General features: G+C 39.4%; 1 protein-coding gene across 8 annotated transcripts in view; it reads left to right on the top strand.

Moving 5' to 3' along the window:
• The window catches only part of whrna (whirlin a), a 138,484-nt gene that overhangs the window by 86,136 nt on the left and 32,575 nt on the right, over window positions 1-19,773 (top strand). For all 8 annotated transcript variants that reach the window (XM_020615110.1, XM_020615104.1, XM_020615102.1 and 5 more), the window contains one exon: window positions 17,099-17,307. In XM_020615110.1, coding sequence (XP_020470766.1) covers window positions 17,099-17,307 — 209 coding nt within the window. The remainder of the gene's footprint in view (window positions 1-17,098; window positions 17,308-19,773) is intronic.

The raw sequence follows: 19,773 nt of genomic DNA, 5'->3' as shown, positions 1-19,773 counted from the left end.
ATGATTGGATCTTCAAGCGCTCACAATGATGCAGCATTATAAATTTCAGTCAGATTATGCCAGTAGACCTATTCTTTTTCCTCTCTTGGAGGGAAAAAAACGTGGTGGTGTGTTCTGGTGCGTTCTGGCGGCACTACACCTATGGTTAATATGTCTTTTGCTTTGTTGGTATTACATTATCAGTAAAATGTCCCAGCCAGTGTGGTGGGGGTTTTTTCTGTCAAAATATCAGATCTTCCAGTACACAACACTCACAGGTCTTGGTTAAGAGAGAGCAAAACTGAAAAATGATACCAGAGCAAAATTCAAGGTTGAGTCAAATTCAAGCTGCTTGAGAGATGACCCTGTGCTTTATGCCTTTGCCGCCCTCCCTGCTTGCTTCTCTGACTGAACAAGTAGGCTGTAAAATAGTAATCTCTATGTTAAGACAGTGCAGTGATACCCGTCCATCAAACCCTTGTTCTGCCCCTTGTGTATTAATGAAATTGTATTGACAGAGTTGTTTTACAAAGTACTTCAAGCAGTCACACTGGTTTGTGTGTTTTTGAGAACAAAACATCATCTAATATAAAACACTTTACCCTTTAACTTTTTTTCATTCACAAGCAGCTGAGTCTAAGTTTTAATTCTTACTTGGATGGATCCATTGTGTATCTTGAGTGGTGTCACAAACATCCTCCAGGCACAAACCCAAGCTAAAGACATTCCTGGAGATGCTTCCTCATAACTGTCCACCACCCTTCAGCTCCCTACCATGCAGCTGACAGTCTTCACTGTCTGTGTTTGTGTGTTGGTTTTCATCTGACTGGTAGGACTTTGATGGATGGCTTTTGCGAGTCCCAGGCTTCTATAATCATCATGACATCAAGATGTCACTGACTCGGCCTTCAGTCTCTGAGAAAATGAAAGCTGGGCTGTGGAAATGTTGCCATGTTTCTTTGCTCTCTTGTTGCACCTTTTCTACATGAAGCCATGTAAAAATCCTTGTTAAATTTGTGACTCTGCAGCAAGAAGGGACATTGATAAAAAAAAAGTCATTGCAAAAACTAATGAAATTAAGTTCACATGCAAATGTGTGAATTTGTATATACAGTATTTGTGTAAGTTTGGATGACTCCAGTACAGACAGTGCTTGTCTAGTAACTATTATTGCACCTTGGCCTACTCACTGTAATCTAAAGGAGGAGAAAGGTCAGTTCTGCCTGGTGCCCTTTAGCTGACATCTGCCTGGTTCAGTTTAATTTAAGCTAATGAAAAAAGGTCATGCCTTTTGTAGATTTCTTCTTCTACTGCTATTTCAGCAGTCTAGATGGTGTTTTTCTCAGCAGCGTCACCTATCATTTAGGAGAAGATTGCAGCAAGTATAAATGGTTCTAGCTCTGTGGTGATCTCACTGCTGGTGTGCGCCATTTCCAATGCATCTGGCATAACTGCCCTTTGAGAAGGACTGTAGGTACATGTTGTTATGTCAGTCTGCATTGGGCATTTATTTAGCCATTCGTGGCATTTAGTAATCACTCGTCCTTCGTTTTTCTTGAATAATGCACAAACTAATAGTGATATCAATACGATTCCAAATACTAGGGATAGGTAAACATGCAAAAGGCAAATATGGATTATTACTACACTGTATTACAAAGCTTGGATTCTATCAACCAATAAAAAGATGTCTGAGACTGAAGAATCAGCTGAACAGCCTTTGATATTAAAGAGACTTATGTATTGTCAACCACTGAACATATTAGGCCACCAAAAGGGTCAGCAAAAAAATTCTGTTCAATTCACTTTACTTTAATTCATAAAAAAAGATTTTTTTAAAAACTATGAAATATTATCTGAAATAGCAACGTCCAACTTTGTTGCTATGCTACATTTACTTTTTCACTGTGTGTGGTCTAATAAAGCAGAAATGCCATAAAAGTAATCTTTAAAAAAGCGTTTCTCCATAAATGGTATTCAGTGCCTGGGACATAATGCTTCCCCACATCACATTTGCTGAATCTGGGACTCAGACTTATGTCTATTCTTTTCAGTGTGGAGATAAATCAGACCTGCATTTCTGAGCCCCAGAGGTAGTCTTTAATCCAATGTCAGAATTATAGGGATACAATGAAAAGATGCTGAGCAACAAGGAAATATTAACTAAAACGTTACTATTTAATGTCTTTTACTACCATCTCCCATCTATGGTTGTATCCAAATTAAGAATTTTGTTATCCGTCAGTCAGTCTTTATGCTTCTTCCAGCTTGGCTCTTACATCTCTCTCTTTTAATAAGAGATTGAAAAATGTCTCTCGATACATGCATATGCAAACTGAAATGGCTTTGCATGTTTTCCTGATTAACGCAATAAATTACGTGTATCAGAGTCAGTAAAAAATGAAAAAGATGAGCCCTACTGAATAACGTGAAGTATAAAGGCTAAATAGAACTTAGGTTTTATGCCGTCATAAAGTCAGCAGTAGAAACAGCATAACCTGTGCTGTGTTAGCTGTTTCTATTGGTCCACAGCATAAAACAGAGTCGTGTCACAGTAATGGCTGTAAAATTGTGACACGGCAATGTTTGTTGTATTGCATCCAAGTGCACTACTTTGTCGTCTTGTTCTTGGTGTTTTATGGGGGATGTCAAACAAGAAATGGCATCTTACTGCCACCAGCTGTGGAGACAGAAACTAATACGTACAGGTAATGTCTGTTGAAGGCACACAGTTTGGAACTCTGTAATGTTAAAAGCACTAGATGCTGGTGGTTGGGGTGGATAGACGGGTCAAACACCTGACTTTCATGCAGAAAACCGGTGATTGCGTCTGCAAAGACTTAGAGACACAAACAAGCACACCACAGACTAATCACAGTGTTAGCTTACCACATAACAGGTGGTTACTTTGTGTTAAATCAGCAACTCTTTGGATTCAGCAACTCGTTACTGTGTGATTCACTGTGATTGCAGAATAATAAAGTACGGGGTCAGAGTACAATGGTAATTTTCTGTCATGGTGTAGCTGATAGCAGGAGTAAGTGACTACAAGAGGAAAGACAGAGAAAGGTGTGTTATCAGCATAAAACTGAAGAGAAAAACATCTTTAAACAGGATTTGTTAGAAATTAAATAGGTTAAATAGAAATTAATGTGATGTAGTCAAAGTAGAAGAGGAAAAGAGATTTTCTGCCCCTATAGGCTAATGTTTTCTTGGTGCTGCTACTCTTGAGGAAAACTTTATAACAGCTTTAACAGTTTTTCTGAATTGCTAAAACACGTTTCTTGAAACCACCACTCATTTTCTCAAAACCTTAAACACAATTCCAAATACTCAAACTAAATTCACAAAACCTCTGACTATTCTAGCAAAATCAAGCAAAAAACCCTCTAGTGTGGCAGATCCAGCCTTGATAAGACTGCACGTCTATGTCACCACAGGTCAGTTCCATTGCCTGTAAGAGAGTTTCCCTGGTATATGGGTTTTGGTCATAGACTTTCCACCGCCATGCAGAGAAAAACTCTTCTGTTGGGTTGAGGACAGTGCTGTATGGTGGAAGGAGCACATTCTGTTCTTGGTCTTATTCTTCCTCGTCCTTTTTGTCCAACACCTCATATTCCTCTACCTCTCATATTGTTATCCATAGTTGATGGATGTACCCGTGCTATCTGTGCACTTTGAACTGGCTTATGATTTGTACCTTCTCATCACATAATTAGAAACAAGTGTGAACAATTTTGAATCATTGTGTGTAAACGGTGCTTTAGTTGTGTTTAAGTTCTGCTGTCCTCTGTTTAGTGTTTTGCAACACAAGTTCATCACAGTGCGAACTGTGTTTTGAGTGAGAATGTGTTTAGAGTTTAGCAAAAAGAGTGCATGAGATTTGCTAACAGAGTCTAGGTGCCTAAACTTGTTTAAGGTTTTGCAGAAAGAGTGATTTATTCGACAAATTGGTTTAGGCTACTGAGAATTTGGTTCAGAGAATGGGGTTTATTGTTTTAGCAATTGTGAAAAACTGTAACAGACACAGACAAATATCAAAATTCAACATCAATATAAAACATAAGCGACATGGCTGACATTCACAGTTATTGATTACCTGTGGTGTTATAGAATGTCAGGGTTTCACGTAGAAGTAGCAGCTTGGATTTGGTGACTCTTGGAAGATAAATAAGAAGTAACATTAGAAAAAAAGAGGTTTTGTTGTGACTTTAAGAACTGTATTTTGAAGAAATGGAGGATCTTTTTTTTAACACAAGAAAAAGGAAGACAGCGTGAATCCCTGTCATCAATGAAGCAAAGACATGAAGAAACGGGATAGGCGACGACACAAGACAAGGAAAAACACTGATTTTCCCTTTCCCAGATGGAAATCCTTGAGGACAGAGAAATGTTTCCAGATTGACGCCAAAGTTGCTTGTTATCTGCTGGACAGATAATTTAGCCTAGTTTTTGTTTGATATCTGTAGCTAGAACAAGGGCAGTGCCGGGTGATCCACTGTGGTCAATTGAGCCACCGTTTGCTTCTGCACTTGTTTTATGGTAATTGCTGTGATGGCTGTTTGCAATGTGCAACCACTAGATGTCACTAAATCTCACACTCTGCACCTTTCAAACTTCCATCCGTCCATCCATCATCTATACTGCTCATTCCTGTATAGGGTTGTGGGGGGCTTGAGCCTATCCCAGCTGACATTGGATGAGAGATGGGGAACACCCTGGACAGGTCACCAGTCTATCACAGGGCTGACATGTAGACAAACAACTACACATACACACACTCACTCCTACTGGCAATTTAGAGTCACCAATCAACCTAAGTTGCATGTCTTTGGGCTGTGGGAGGAAGCTGGAGAACCTGGAGAGAACCCATGCAGGCACAGTAAGAACATGCAAACTCCACATAGAAAGGCCCCGGGTCGGCCTGGGCTTGAACCTGTGAGATGACAGCACTAACCATTGTTCCACCCCTTTAAAACCAATAATACTAAATACATTTTCATAAATTCTAAGTTGTTTAGAATTCTCACAGATGCAGGGACAACCCAACAAACATACATTACAAACACTGGATTATACACATGCATGGAAGAGAACATACTCTATATAATACAATTTTGTGTAATATTCACTTAGCATAAATGTCAGATAATTATGTAGGGATATAAATCAAAGCTCTGTACTGTAGTAGTACATCCTGGCTGCAGGAACATGTACAGTAGCAATTCTGCTTCCATGTGTCTGGTGTGTGGAAATGGACTCCACATTACACTATTTCTGTCTGCACAGCTGGAAAGCACTCTAGAGGCAAAACAAGCCATTTATTTCTGCTTATTATAGATATGTGACTGTGTGTCCAAACCAGTAGAAAACCCCCACTCTGCTGGAGGAAAAAAGAAAGCACTTCTTTCCTCCCCACTTTAATAAACATGACATTCAAATGTGAAATGCACCAACTGTGGACCATGGAGGCAACAGAAAAGTGCGATTGCAACCCAAAGGTTCATTGATCAACGTCTGGCCTGTTGACAGGGACCTTCCTTGTTTTCACAATGGCCAGGGACCACTGAGGAGTAAATAACAACTACTGCTCACATAAAAGCCATACTTTTTCATGTTTCCCTCTTATATTGTTGGTAAAGGCTTTTTACTCTGTTTAGTTCTTTATTGATGTATTTGGACTTAGGAAAAAATTAGAACGCATACTTAACCAGGCAATGTTGCTTCTTTGTAGCTGAATTATTTAATTATATTTTATAGTCTTTAAGAAGGACAATGGCGTTTCAAAAGATGTATAAATCATTTAACATTTAGCCTGAATTATAACATCACACTGAGAAATATATTCAGAAAAAAACATCACTGCCTGGATGGTATTCGCTAAGGTTGATTTCAGTGCAAAAGTGTGACTATCCTGTACCCAGTTATACGTCACCCTGAGGAGGGTTAGGCACCTACATTATACTCGCTCTCACACACATCTGTTCTGAGTGTTATGAATGCTCTCTGGCATTAGGAGTCAAGATAAGGGAGCGAGCAGGAATACAGCCCATCTGTTTCTCTGTGATGTCTCCTGCAGAACTCTCTCCACACTATCAATTACCCCACTCAGCCAAATTCTAGTAATTGTGAGTCACAGTGACTGCTCTAGAGGACAAATGGATAAAGCTCCATGGATTTTGAGTAGGTTCTGTTTATAAATGCACATTTTGTCTGGAAGTGACTGTACTGTCATGGTCATGTTTGCCAACTGAACAGCAATAAACATACACACCTTGCACTGAAATATCCAGTAATGCAGAGGGAACAAATGCTTACTCACCTTCATTTGTCTCACTTGTGGTTGTTTTTGATATTTTTGGACATAGTGCATAGTGGTAACATGTTTTTTTATGCTTATCTTCAAAGAAATGTTTATTTAAAATAGTCAGTTCTATACGTAATTGAAATTAGAACGCAAACCTGCCCTAAAGTGTTTTTTATTTTCATTTCAGCCACATTCACTCAAAAGAATGTTTTTTTCATTCCAGATGTGCAGACATTAGGGCTGTAGTGTAGTAGTGGGCAGTAGAAGGCAGTCATGTGGAACTCCATTACTTATAGTAAGAAGCTGATTAAGAAAACAGATTCTCTGGGCCTAAATTAGCCTCAGCAGATGTTCCCAGAAAACCTATACAGTAATTCTTAGTGAATGAGATAAACTGACTGGTTATAATTGACCCACAAGTGTCGTTATAAGTTGTTAGCACTCCCCTGTGTTATGAGTTGCTGTCAGACAGAGAGACCTTGAAATGTTCTCACTATAGTAGTTTGTCAGATTGAGCGGTGACTGACTGAGCTCTCAGCAACACTGGACACTGTTCATCAGACCGTAATAAAGCTTTGTCACACAGAATGGCTTTGTGTTAAACCCACTTTATACAACAGAAAAGACTAGAATAATTATCAAATGATGTAAGCTTACAGAGCCGGTGTCATTTCTTCTGTATATATTACACTCTAACATTTATAGATCTAACATGACATATTTTACACTCAGTTTTTTCTGTTTGTGTATTTGTTTTTGCTTTTCCACCACAAACAGAAATTATCTTGAGGGAAAATGTTCTGTGAGTTGTTTCTTTATAATCCTGAACCTTTTTTCTAAAGGCGTACAGTTTTAGTAGCCTGAGACAGGAAAGCAACCCACAGAAATGTAAATGATGTTATGTTCTTTGCCATAGCTTTCATTTTGAAGAAATGAATCCCTCAAAATGTTGAACAGGATTTCAAGTGATCAACATGCTTGTCTGTGATCTCATTAGGTGAGGCCTAAACTCCAAAAACAGACTTTGGTTGAGTACAGTTTTCATTCACTCATGGACCTGATGAAACCAGATGGGGGGTTGAACCTGAGTTGTCCGCACTGAAGGCCAAACCCTCCTCACTCACTGTTCTATCTTGATGTCACACCACTGTTTCAAGGCCTGTGATCTCTTTGTAAATGTATTGTAAAAGTATAAGAAGCTTTAGATTTCTGGAATTATTAGTTGGTTAACAGATTATCTAATTAGCAGGAAATTGCTTACCAACAATTTTGAGAGTTATAGTTTTCAGAAGTGAAAACATTTGAGTTTATTCAAGTGTAGTTTTGCATAAAAATCTAAACAATGAATGAATCCAAAATGATGTCCTGACCAGTAGTGAAATAATCATTTCTGTTAATAATTTCATGATTCTTTCCCACTGGCTTCTGGTATCATGCTTTTATTTTGTTATCTTCTCCTGTTTCAGTCTCACCCCACATATTGACTCTTTACACTAATCAACACTCATTGTTTACACCTGTTTTCACCCCGTTATAAGCAGCTTTCCTCCCACCGGAAAGCTACCAGATTGTTCTCACTTCTTGTTCAGACTCTCCAGCGTTATTCTTGTTATGAGTGATTCCTGTTTTGACCCCAATTGCCTTTTGACCACTGAGTTTTGCCTAACCCTCCTGATTCCTGACTGACTGTCTTTCTGACTAATTCTGATGATTATCAGACTTCCCTCTTCGACCTCTCGCTTGTGGATCCCTCAGCTGTGTGTGTTTGCCGGCACTGACCTTGGACTGGTATTATCAACTTGATTATGATTCTAGACTCCTGCACTGTACGCTTGTGTAGTGCTCACTAAAAAGACACTATATTCTGCTTAACCTCGTCTGGCACTTTAATTGAGATCACCATTAAAATTGTTGGCAGCTTTACTCACCAACCCTGACAAGTTTCAGCTCTAAACCTGTCTGCCCCTTGATGCCAGTGGCTCACCACTTGCTGTTTAACAGCATTTTAACCAGTAAGTAGGTGTGGATGGATATGGATTTGTTTTTGTGAGGCACTGTTGTTGTCCCGGCATGAATTCTTTTTTTTCTTTTTTTTTAACTGCAGTAGATAAAGTTCCCAGTGATAGTCAGACTCTTGACACTGATATGACTGTGGGCTGCTCCATATGATGATGATCAGTGTTATGATGACTATATATCAAAATACAATTAGAGAATATAGGGAATATGTACCCAATATTAAAAAGCACAAAAATGTGGAGAAAAAAAAAGTCAGCAAACAAACTGGAAACTCAAGATGTTGTATTCAAGCTGTTCTAAAGAAATCTGAAGAATCTGGAGGTCGAGGACAAAAACGGGAGTAGAAGACCAAGAAACTAGCAAAGTCTGACGAGAAGGTTCTCAGAGTTTCTTCTTTGAGAGACCAGAGGAAATCCAACAAGGACCTGGCTCAGCATCTGGCTTCATCTGGATACCAAGTTTATCCTTCCACAGTCAGAAGCTCGATCAGGAGCAGCCTCTGTGGAAGGACAGCAGGGAGAAAAGGCTGAGAGATGCCCAAGCTCGCAAAGACTGGAGTGAAGATCAGCGGAAAAGAGTCTTATGGACTGATGAATCAAATCTGAAATGTGAGCAGAAGAGTTGGAGAGAGGTGGAAGACTGAGTGTAGCAGCCTTCAGTGAAACATGGTGGAGACTCGGTCATGGTTTCAAGACTGTCTCCTGTGCTAAGTGCAAAGGGAGGCAGGCTGGCTGTCTGTGGAGCTGATGATGCTGGTGGTGGTCCTGTAGTCTGTGATGTGCTGCAGGCCTTGCCAAAATCAGTCCAGAGTCAGCAGTAGAATATAAGCCATTCAGCTTCTCTCTGTACTGACTCTTGGCTGCTGTGATGGCTTTCCTCAGTCTGTACTTCGCAGCTTTGTACTCTGTCTCATCGCCTGATCTGAATGCATGAGAGTGGGCACGCAGCATGTGGCGTACCTGACTGTTAAAGTGTTAGTGCATTTAAAGATTTAAAGATTTAAAAGTGGAGCCAAACAATAAAAAAAAGTCGACTGAGTGAAAATTACTAAAGAAAAAAGGCAAAAACTGAAAAAAGTGAGAAAAAATATGTAACAAGAAACGGCATGAAAGTAGCAGTGAAAGGAAATTTGAAAGAACGGAAACAAAGCAGTAAGTAAGGAAGGAAGGATGGAGGAAAAGGGATATAAAAGTAAAGAATGAAATGAAATGATGAAATGAAAGAAGAGGTAGAGAGCAGAAGAAAGACAATAAACAAAGGGTGGAAGAATGGGAGGAATAGCTGAAAAAGGATGAAAGGTAGGAAGGAAGGAAAGGATGAAAGAAAGGAGGCAGGAAGTGTGGAAGGACATAAGGATTAAATTAAAAGAAATAAGAGTTAAAGGAAGGAGAAATAAAAACATTCTGCCAAGAAGGCAGAAAAAAAGGAAGTAAAGGAGGAAATCTGTGAAATTTGTGCCAAAGTGGAAGAAATTCCCTCTAGGTTTTTCTGAACTACCACTTTCAAGAGAATGTGTCAGGCAGATGTATGGACGGACCAACGGACAACCCAAGGGGAAAAAACAAAGGAACAAAGAAAGAAAGAAAGGTGAGGGAGCCAAGGGGTCCAATTAAAGTTTAATCATTTTCACTGAAAGTCTCAATTGGAAGATAAATGTGTTGTCTGGACTTTGACACACTCAATGTGTTCATTCCCTTTAATTTTGAAAGGAGCTACGGTTAATCTACAAATTCTAATTTATTACAAGTTCTGCCCATTAGGGAGGGCAACAGTTTAAGAAGCTGGATGGATGCATACAAGTCAATATTTAATCTCTCCGTTGTTCTCCTCCCACTGCCAAAAGACAGCAGCAGTGAGGAGGAACTATCAGGAGAGTTGGAGTATGACAAGAACAGACTAGACACAGATGGCCAACACACTGGTTCTCTATTAAGAACAAAACCCCTCTGACTTAGATCATTGAACAGCTATAAATGAAAGTGAGCCTTTCAGTTGGTTTCCTGTAGCCAGTGATGTCTTTCAGGCTTCTCCACACAGATGAGGGGTCGTTGGCTGAAAACAGGTTTTTCAGTTTTTCAGAGTAGTTTTGACCACAGGCTTCGCACCTTTAAGTTTCTGCTTATAAGTTAGTATAAGTTCCCTAAATAAAGCTGGGAGCGTTATCCAAGGTCTTCCAGCAAGCTTGGGTGATTCTAGACATCTAGGTTAAAACTGAGCTAAGAGTGCACGTTTTAATCATCTATTTTACGCATTGTTTCATGATTAATCATCTATTTTACGCATTGTTTCAGTGGTATTTTAATGAATTTTACTTCATGCTTCTTCATGTTAAAATGTAGTTATTCACAGTAAATGCTGTTAAGAAGTATTCATCTACAAAACCTTTCAACGCTTGTGTCCTTTTAAAACATTTTTAAAATTGAGTTTTAGCCTTAAAATACATGTAAATAGCTGGTGCCATTTTCTTGTTAGCTGTAGCCTCTTTACTGTATAATCAAGCACTGTTTTTTCTTCTAGGCCTTGGTAACAGTTTTTGCCCTTTTGAGACTACTTCCACAAAGATAGACTCAGTTTAAATTATTTGAGTTTAATAAGTTACAGTATATGATAACTTTATTGACTAAAACCTGAATGACTTTAGTTTTAAAGCCGCTCTGTACAATATGATTTGTCATTACTGTGGCCTTCCTTTCCAACTCCTGATCTGTGTCAGAAATGAATATTATTTATAAGCTATTCAATATTGTTCTAGGAATAATATCAATTTCTTAGATTTTGCTATCTCCAAGGGAGAGGATGGCCATCTCCACACCACAGTGTATAGAAAAATGACGTATAAAATCACAATATAAAGATGTTTAGGATGCGCATAGAACTGCTCAGTCTATTTCTAGGTCTACACTCCTTGAAATAAAGGAAAGAAAATCCTCAGATACTCAGAAAGTGTATTTTGTCACTCAATATAGCTTTTTAGCTAATTTTAGAAAAAAAAAAGTAATATATTCCAATTGTAACCTACAATAATTAAAAGTGATCCTACCCTAAAGGAAGTCCTCCCAAGATCAGTTTTAGAAGAGCTCCCACACCGTGAGACAAGTTAGTACAACTTGTGTACTAACTGCTGGTCATCTTTTGGCCAGCAATAATAGTACTTGGCTTCCTCAGTGTTTGAAGGGTACTTATAAATGTGGTTTCCACAGTCACTGGGCTAATATAAAACAATGTAAACAATTTAGTGATTTTAGGACCCACAAGATATATGATATGAAATCCTTCATTAATTGTAATACTGTATTAGATTTGTCGTGTATTGCCTATCTTCTATTGTGGTTGTTTCAAAACAGTGCTGATTTATTCAAAGGATCACAGGTAAAATTAACATTACATGCTCAGATATCTTGCACCTCCAACATGCTCGCAGGCAGATGTAAGATGAAAGACCCTGAACCCACCAGGCCTATACATTATAAAACCTCGATTGGGCTAGCCCCATACTACACAGAAACGTCAACCAAGACGTCTCTCTCACCAGCTTTGCAGCTGGCTCTGGCAATAGTCAAAACATGAAGTAAATCAACGTGTGAATGTGTATGACTGTTGGTTAAGTGGTGTGTAGCTAAAAACATTCTCACGACCTCTAATACATGTCGTGACTCGAACATAGGAACATTATGGCTAAGTCTACAGTTTTACACATCATAATAATAATATTAAACACCCTGTCTGCTGACAGTCATCAACTCTTCTTTCTGGTGTCCTTGACCAGATGTACCCTGTAGAAACTCATATGCAGGCCTAAGCATTTAACAGTCTAACTAGACATCCTCTCTCCACTAACATTTCTAATACATAAAGTATCTATCCAGTATCTATCTGACTAAAAATATCTAACACTTCAGAGAGAAATTTCTTATGTACATCACAGTCACCTTGCACAAACGGATAGAAAGAGAAATGAAGAAAAAGTCAGATTTTCTTGGAGTTATTAGTGTGATCTAAAGAAGACAGGGGATTTGATCCATCAATTACCACTTGCCAAGTGATGTACTTTAAATAGCTTTTAAATCTGCTTGCAAATGGACTATTTCTAAGGCAGCACAGTAGAGAGGGAGAATAACTATTAGTAGTTCTGTAGTTTGTTTTTCTTACTTAATCTTTTTACTATTTGTTAGTTACTGTGTAACTCATTTTACAGACTTAACAAGTTTATTAGGCAACATTACTACAGATTATGTTGCAGAACCTTTAGACTGCTATTTCACTTGACTAATGTGTTGCACTCTCCAGTGCATAGTCCAGTGAGGTGCAGCTACACTGGCATTATGAAGCAGTCTGCTTCATAATGTCGATCGATTCAGTCATCGCCTTTTAGCAGATGACTGAATTGACCTTGGTCAGTAACCACTCCCTTACATGAATGTCAGTAGCTTACAGTACTGGATATGACTCAGTCTTAAAACATTAGTCTGAAATGAGCTATGACTTTAGCTATAAGATCCTAAACATGTGACTTTTGTAAACATCAGAGGTGGGAGTGCAAGTGTGCACATTACTGTGGTGAGAATCAAACAAGTCAAGTCGAGTCCCTACTATAAGCCAAGCAAGTCACATGTCAAGTCATACAAAATAATGATGATCTGATAATGTTATGGGAATGAATGTATTCAAGTGAAATGTTCCCACATCTCTTCTGATTAATAGTTGTCCATTTGTAGGCTATAAACTAACCCTTAGCCTTTCATGGCTATCAGAAACTCCTCTCAAATAATGCATAATCAATTCGAAGCAAAGTCTAACTGCTTAAAATTAAGGTTAGCTTTCCAGCTAATGTTTGACCAGCCAATAGGTTAGCTAACATGTACAATCCTTTGAGTTGTGTGATGAAGTTGGGTGCTGTGGTTGATATGTCGTTGATTTTTGCACTGCAGACTTTGGGTAGCACTGTTCTTTTCTTACTGCCATCATTGACAACATAATCCTCAAATCCAAATTGTTTTATTTTTGAACTAGGCCCTTCCATGATAGCTGCACCCTGTGACTTGTGTTTCTCTCTGCTGGTCTGCCATGTTCTCTTAGGTTGCCAGGTTTGCACACATTGCACTAGAAATCACCCAATTGTGTTTCAAAAACAATATCTAGAAAAATGCAAATATTTGATTTAAAATATTGAAATTATTTCGAGTCATTTGTCTCGAGTAGTGAGTATTTTAGAAAAGGACGCTGTACTGTGTTTGCATAATAATGAAAGAACATGTCACCCAGTGCACATGTAACTCACTGATGTCTTACAGCAGTTTTTAAACAACAGTGCTGCTTTTAGGGTGGTTTTGATAAATATATGTCAACATGTAACAGACTTGACTTGTCATATTTTTCAGCAAAACATTTATTTATTTATTATTTATTTATTTATTCTTTCAACATTTACAAAAGCTGCTAAAATCTGTTAAATATGACAAGTGAACTACCACTGCAGTGGTGGTAGCTTGTGTACTTCCACTTACTTCCATAGATAAAGCTGCTATGATGCCACAGAAGCTTTTCCCATTCTGTCTTGTCCTGCATGGGCCTGGTGAATCATCAGTCACATGCAGGTGTGTTCACAGCCACAGGGAGAATCATTCTGGACACACAGAGTTTATAATTGATATTCATTAAAACTGTAGGTGGCATTTCAGTGTGGTCAATCGAACAACCCCCTCCCGTCTGAGTTCTTTTCCTCTCTGTATGGCGAATGTGATATTAATAAACACCAGCATTGATTATAGCTTTAATCCTAAACACCATTGCTGCCGGTTGACGTTTAATTGCCCAGAATGCAGCACTGCGACAGCACCTCTGGTGTGACGCAGAGATTGATCACAAAAAATGAAGTGCCTGTGGCTCTAGACAGGGCCTATACCGTCGAATAGAAATATAATAAGGGAGAGGAAGTGACTGTGGAGGAGCAGAATGATGAGACAACAGCAAGGGAAGGAGAGAGAGAGTGAGTGAGCGGAATGGAAAGACGTCAGCAGGGACTTGATGGCAGGAGATGCAGCAGAAAGTGACTCAACTTGAATCGCATAAAGCTAGGTGTGTGCACAGATATCTCGAGTGCATATGTGCACTTTGTGATTGTTAGTGTTTAATAATACAAGTTTTCTCGCTGGTCTCTGAAATGATCAAAGAGAACACTACAAAGAACTTGTAAAAGAGTTCACATCTGGAATATTGATTGATCCATCCTGAACCACAAGAATAATAAAGAAATTTAGAGGATGATTAATATTGTATATCAGCCTTTTCTAATTCACTCCTCTGTAATTAACAGTGTGGTTTTGAATGAGGTTCACAGTGTCATAAAACTTAATCAGCGTGTAATTAGAGTCAGAATCAAAGTTCCATTCATTTGTCAGCTCCAACAGGAGCAAATAACCTGACTTGATTAACAGCTGCTACACACAGTGGTGCTTTAACACGCTACAGTAGTGCAGGCCCAAATATAATCTGGACTGCAGATAAAAAAGATGTAACCAATAACATTCCATAAAGTTATGTCACTAGATATGCTCCCATACTGTACATATTTTTATTCACTCACCTTGCAGGCCTCGTTGCATACCACCCTACTCTCACTATAGCAACTAATAGTCCTTTTTCACAGCAGATATTTTAACTTGTCGTAGTAGGAAAAGCACAGGTGTTGCTAATGCTCTATTTGTTCCAGCAAGTACTGGCAGTGTAACAGCCAGCATGTACAATCCAAGGATCCTAAAGTTTTTCTGTAAAAAAGACCTACGGTATGAGACTACAGTGTACAGGTGGGCCAAAGAGAGTATTCCATCGTTTAATTTGTTAATGTGTCAGGGCATTAATCAAAAACAAAACTGCAGACTGAAGGAACAAATGGCTTGTAATCTGTCTTAAAATCCATCTCATTCCTGGGGATTCACCTCAACCTGACAACACAAGTAAGTGCTTGCTGTGGCAGCAGGCATGCGCTCATTGCTCACTCACTTGCTAGAGCTGATTGATTAGATTTGTAAATACAGTTTTAATTTTGTGTCCCTTATTTGCTGTTGAATTGTGCTACTACAAAGTATCACAAATTGTGCCATTATAAGACCTAATAAAGGTGAAGGCTTATTTGGAAAATGTCCTCAGCTGCCTTTTGTGGTGTAGGGTGCTGCTTTGTGTTAACGGTGCCGGATACAGTGTGGGCTGGACAACACCCAAGAGATTCGGTTTGGTGGGCGGACCAGAGTGTGATGGGAATAAAAGTAAAAGACATAAAGTGACATTTGGGGACTTTTGCAAAATGTTAAACACAGCATCAAGTCCAAATGCCAAACACAGTCAATTCCAAGAACAGAGAGCCTGTGCTGTTTTGTAAAGAGTGATGAGTCTGTCCTCTGTGACTAATTAATTCCACAGTCATGCTCACAGATAAACTGACAAAAGTCAGTGTAAGGCACTGTAAGTGCAGTAAAAAGCATTTCTTGGGGCACCAATATAATGTAGGTGCAACTGGGTGCTCAGATCAGTCTCATAATGATTAACCACAAACTTTGGAATTTTATTTATAATTAACATAATCCAAATATGGGAATTCTAGTAAAATTACTAGCATTTAAATGCAGTTATTACAACCAATGGGATAACAATGTCATAAAGGTAAGTGGATAATATTGAAGGCAGTCTGAATTCAGATAAAATTAGCACAAATATCGATAATCACAAGTCATTTAAAAAAAAATCACAGGGTCTATACACTAAAAGTACCATCCGCACAGCCAGTACTGTCTGAGTATAACAAACACCAAGCAAAAATTAGGAAATTCTTGGTAGATTGGCGAGGCTATATTCAGATGTGTTGGGGGGTGTTGGTTGTCCTGCTACTACTTCTGTTGTGGGGACATATATCCATTTACACAGTCCCACTGTTCGGACTTCACATCCTTATGGGGACAAAAGTCCCCCAGGCATAAATCATCACATAGGGATATGAAAGTAGCAAAAAATAGAGGGAGAGCAGCATGTATCCACAGTGGCTGAGACCACATGTATGTGAGAGTGAGCAGCTAAGCAAATCTATCTGAGGCAAGATCGATGACTGACCAGTTCACTGTCGAGTTTGCAGAAATATTTGCAGTGGTGCACAGAGTATGTCCGAGTTGTGACTGATAGCAGTGAGATTAAGCCATGCGAGGCAGATGCATCGATCAAGAGCGTAGGAAAAGCACGGTTTGAGAAAGAGATCTGTGCTTCAGCACAGATGAGGGGCCCTGATACACCTCAGATGGCTGAGCTGAAGGTTAAAGCTACAATACATCATCTCATTATAGGAGACAGGAGGGTACGGTAAGAGGTGGTGTTTAGCATGGACATCAGCATTCTCCTACAGCTGTCAGCATGTTGCCTGAATGTAAAGTAATGTAAAAATCTTTTTCCGTTAGATAATAAACAGCCTTGATCTCGAACCTGTCAGTGAACAGAGAATACTTTAATCTCTGTGTAATTATTTCTGTTCACTGCTCAGCTACAACTTTTAACCAGAAACCTACAACGTAACTGTCTCGCTCTGATCCATTAAACATTCTATACTGTACCCTCCACCACCTCTATCTGTTGCATTACCTCTCTCTGACCTTTGACCTATGAACCTGTGCATGTGACAGTCTCTGCTTGGTTCATCCTCGCCTCCTTGTTCAGTCCCCGCTGCCGTGCATGTGACAGTCTCTGCTTGGTTCACCCTCACCTCTTTGTTCAGTCCCCGCTGCTACGCCTCTCTGTTCCCTTCCCTCCCTGCAGGTCGGGGACCAGATCTTGGAGGTGAACGGTCGCAGCTTCCTGAGCATCCCGCATGACGAAGCTGTCAGGGTCCTGAAGTCGTCACAGCACCTGATGATGACGGTGAAAGATGTGGGGCGCCTGCCTCACTCCAGGACAGTGGTGGGCGAGACCAAGTGGATCGCCAGCTCGCAGATCGCAGAGAGCTCCGCCAACAGCAGCCTGGCAAGGTGAGTGTTGATTGGGTCAAATCTGGACCAAGCCCACTAAATATTTACTGTTTGTCAGACTGAATGGTAACTCTAATCATTTGCTGTACCCATCTGTAACAGTAGATTCTAGACTCCTGCTTATTGTTTACAGCTTTTTAAGGTCAGAACAAAGTACTTTTTTTTTTTATTAAAACATGAAGTGTAAAGTTTTGTTTAATTCAAATTAATTATCAACACATAAATGAGGTGCGAAATGAAGGTGCAGTAAAGGGAAAGATTGTCGAAGCAGTACGTAACTTAAACTTCAGTTTTGAAAATTACTAACTACACAATAAAATACTTTAATTTAAAAGCATGTGATAATCGATGAGGGAAAGGTAATAATCTAAAAAAACAAAAGAGACTGGCAGAGTTAAGTAAAAAAATATAATCAAATTCAATTTAAGCCAGAGGACATTTAAGGAGTATCTTGCTATTTTAGGACAGACTGCCTGTTCCATTTCCTGCCAAAAGTTAGATGAGTAGATTCCCACCAATTTTGTGACTGTACACTGAATATGAAGCTGGAGGCAGGAGGTGGTTATCTTAGCTTAGCATAAAGACTGGAAGCAGGGGACACAGCTAGCCTGGATCTCCAAGCTGTAGCCAAGTTTAACCAACAGTATCTCTGTCTCGATTCCTTTCTCAGCCCGTTTTGTTTAGGCCATTCTGCCTCTGTCTCCTATCAGTCTCAGCCACTCACCAGACATCCCCAAACTTTCCTCCCTGTTTCAGTTCCCTGTCTCTGTCATCTGCCTCCTCACACCCACCTGCTTACATTTCCAATCTGTCTCAGTGCATATATAAGCCCCCAGTCATCTGCCAGGTCGCTCTGTGTGTGTGCGTGTGCATGTGTGTGTGTGTGTGTGTGCATGTGCATGTGCATGTGCATGTTCATGTGCATGTTTTGTAGATTTGCACTTCATTCTCAACACTCTTGCTGTTTCCAGCCTACCTGTTCCTGCACCTGCTTACCTGCAAGCTTTTACATTCTTTGTAGTTTCTAAAAAAAACCGCCTGCCTGCTGTGTGTGTCTGTCTTTGAGTCCTCCGGCCTGTGCTCCTATCAGCAGCTGTGTCTAAAGCTCACTTGTTCACATTTTCTGTCTTGTTTATCTGATCATACAAAAGTAGAAAAATGTGTTGTGATTTTGCAGGGTGTTGTGCTAGACTGTCTAACTTCCTAGAATCTCTGCTGGCTGCCTGTCACTGACCACAATACTGCCCCTGTTTCCAGTCTCTGACCTTAACTGACCTGATCTCATGGCCGTAGCTTATATTAGTCGTATCGATGTTGGAGTAGTATCGATCTTCTCAATTCAGGTCTAGTCAGGCACAGTTCAGTTCAGGCTTAGATCAGAAGTAAAGGAGAGAAGTAAGTAAAGAAGATTTGATACAGTGATTTTAAAAACGTTTGAGTACAATCATTTGAAGAGCTTATCAAATTTTTTCACGTTAGACTTGATATTGGATCCTGGCCGGACATGAAACCTCAGATTATATTGGAATTTCCATCATGGCTTGAGATTTATTTTGTCTGTAACCAATTTAACAAGCTTAAACTATGCTAGTTCCAGTAATGAAAGATGGCACAAGAAAGAAGCTTGAGATTTAACAGAGATAATGAAGAGATCACAGAGGCCGAAGTAGACGTCACTCTTTAACCATCTAATGTGATCAGACGTATACCTCTTAGATGGCAGAACTCTCCCCAGGAGGAAAAAAGTGCAATAAGCAGCTCTGTTGGAAAAATGCCAGGGCTCCTCTCCAAATGCCACACCTGAGCAACTCATCTGCAGCTCACGACCTCAAGCAAATGTGATCTCCAACAACCAAATTAAACTCGGATGTAGATGCCAGACTAATTTTCTCATCAACTCACTAACACGCAGTGCCCAACAACTCTGTGATTCTACAAAACAAACAGCGCTATAAATGGTGTTTAACATTGACATAGACAATGAATGTCTTGATGACTCCTCCCCAGAGACATCTGTCATGGTTATTACAGTGTTTCTTGCAGAAGCAGCTCTGCTAAAAAGTAAAGACAGATGCTTGTTCTTTCATTTCATTCTGTTATCTCTGTACAGGAACAAGGTTTTTGCTTGATTAGGGATTAAAAAGTTTCCTACTGTATGATTCTATTTACATAAAAACGCAATTTTACATAATTTCCACAATTTTAAATTTTAATAAAAAAAAAAAAAGGAATATGTGCCTGTCAGGGACCAAGCAGTAAGGCAAAAGACACAGCTTCCAAAGTTCAAAATAAAGGGTTTTTATTAACCCAAAAGCAAGAAAAATACAAAATTAACATCAAATAAACTGGGCCCTAAAAGAGGCCAACAAAAGATAAGGAAACTCAAAATACAGCAAACTGAACTGTCTCAACAAAACCAACTGACCTAGCAAATGACACACACAGGGGAACATATATACTGGCTGG

The sequence above is a fragment of the Monopterus albus genome, unplaced genomic scaffold (assembly GCF_001952655.1).
Source record: "Monopterus albus unplaced genomic scaffold, M_albus_1.0 scaffold158.1, whole genome shotgun sequence".
In the NCBI taxonomy this organism is placed as follows: domain Eukaryota; kingdom Metazoa; phylum Chordata; class Actinopteri; order Synbranchiformes; family Synbranchidae; genus Monopterus; species Monopterus albus.
This window is presented reverse-complemented; position numbering and strand designations above follow the sequence as displayed.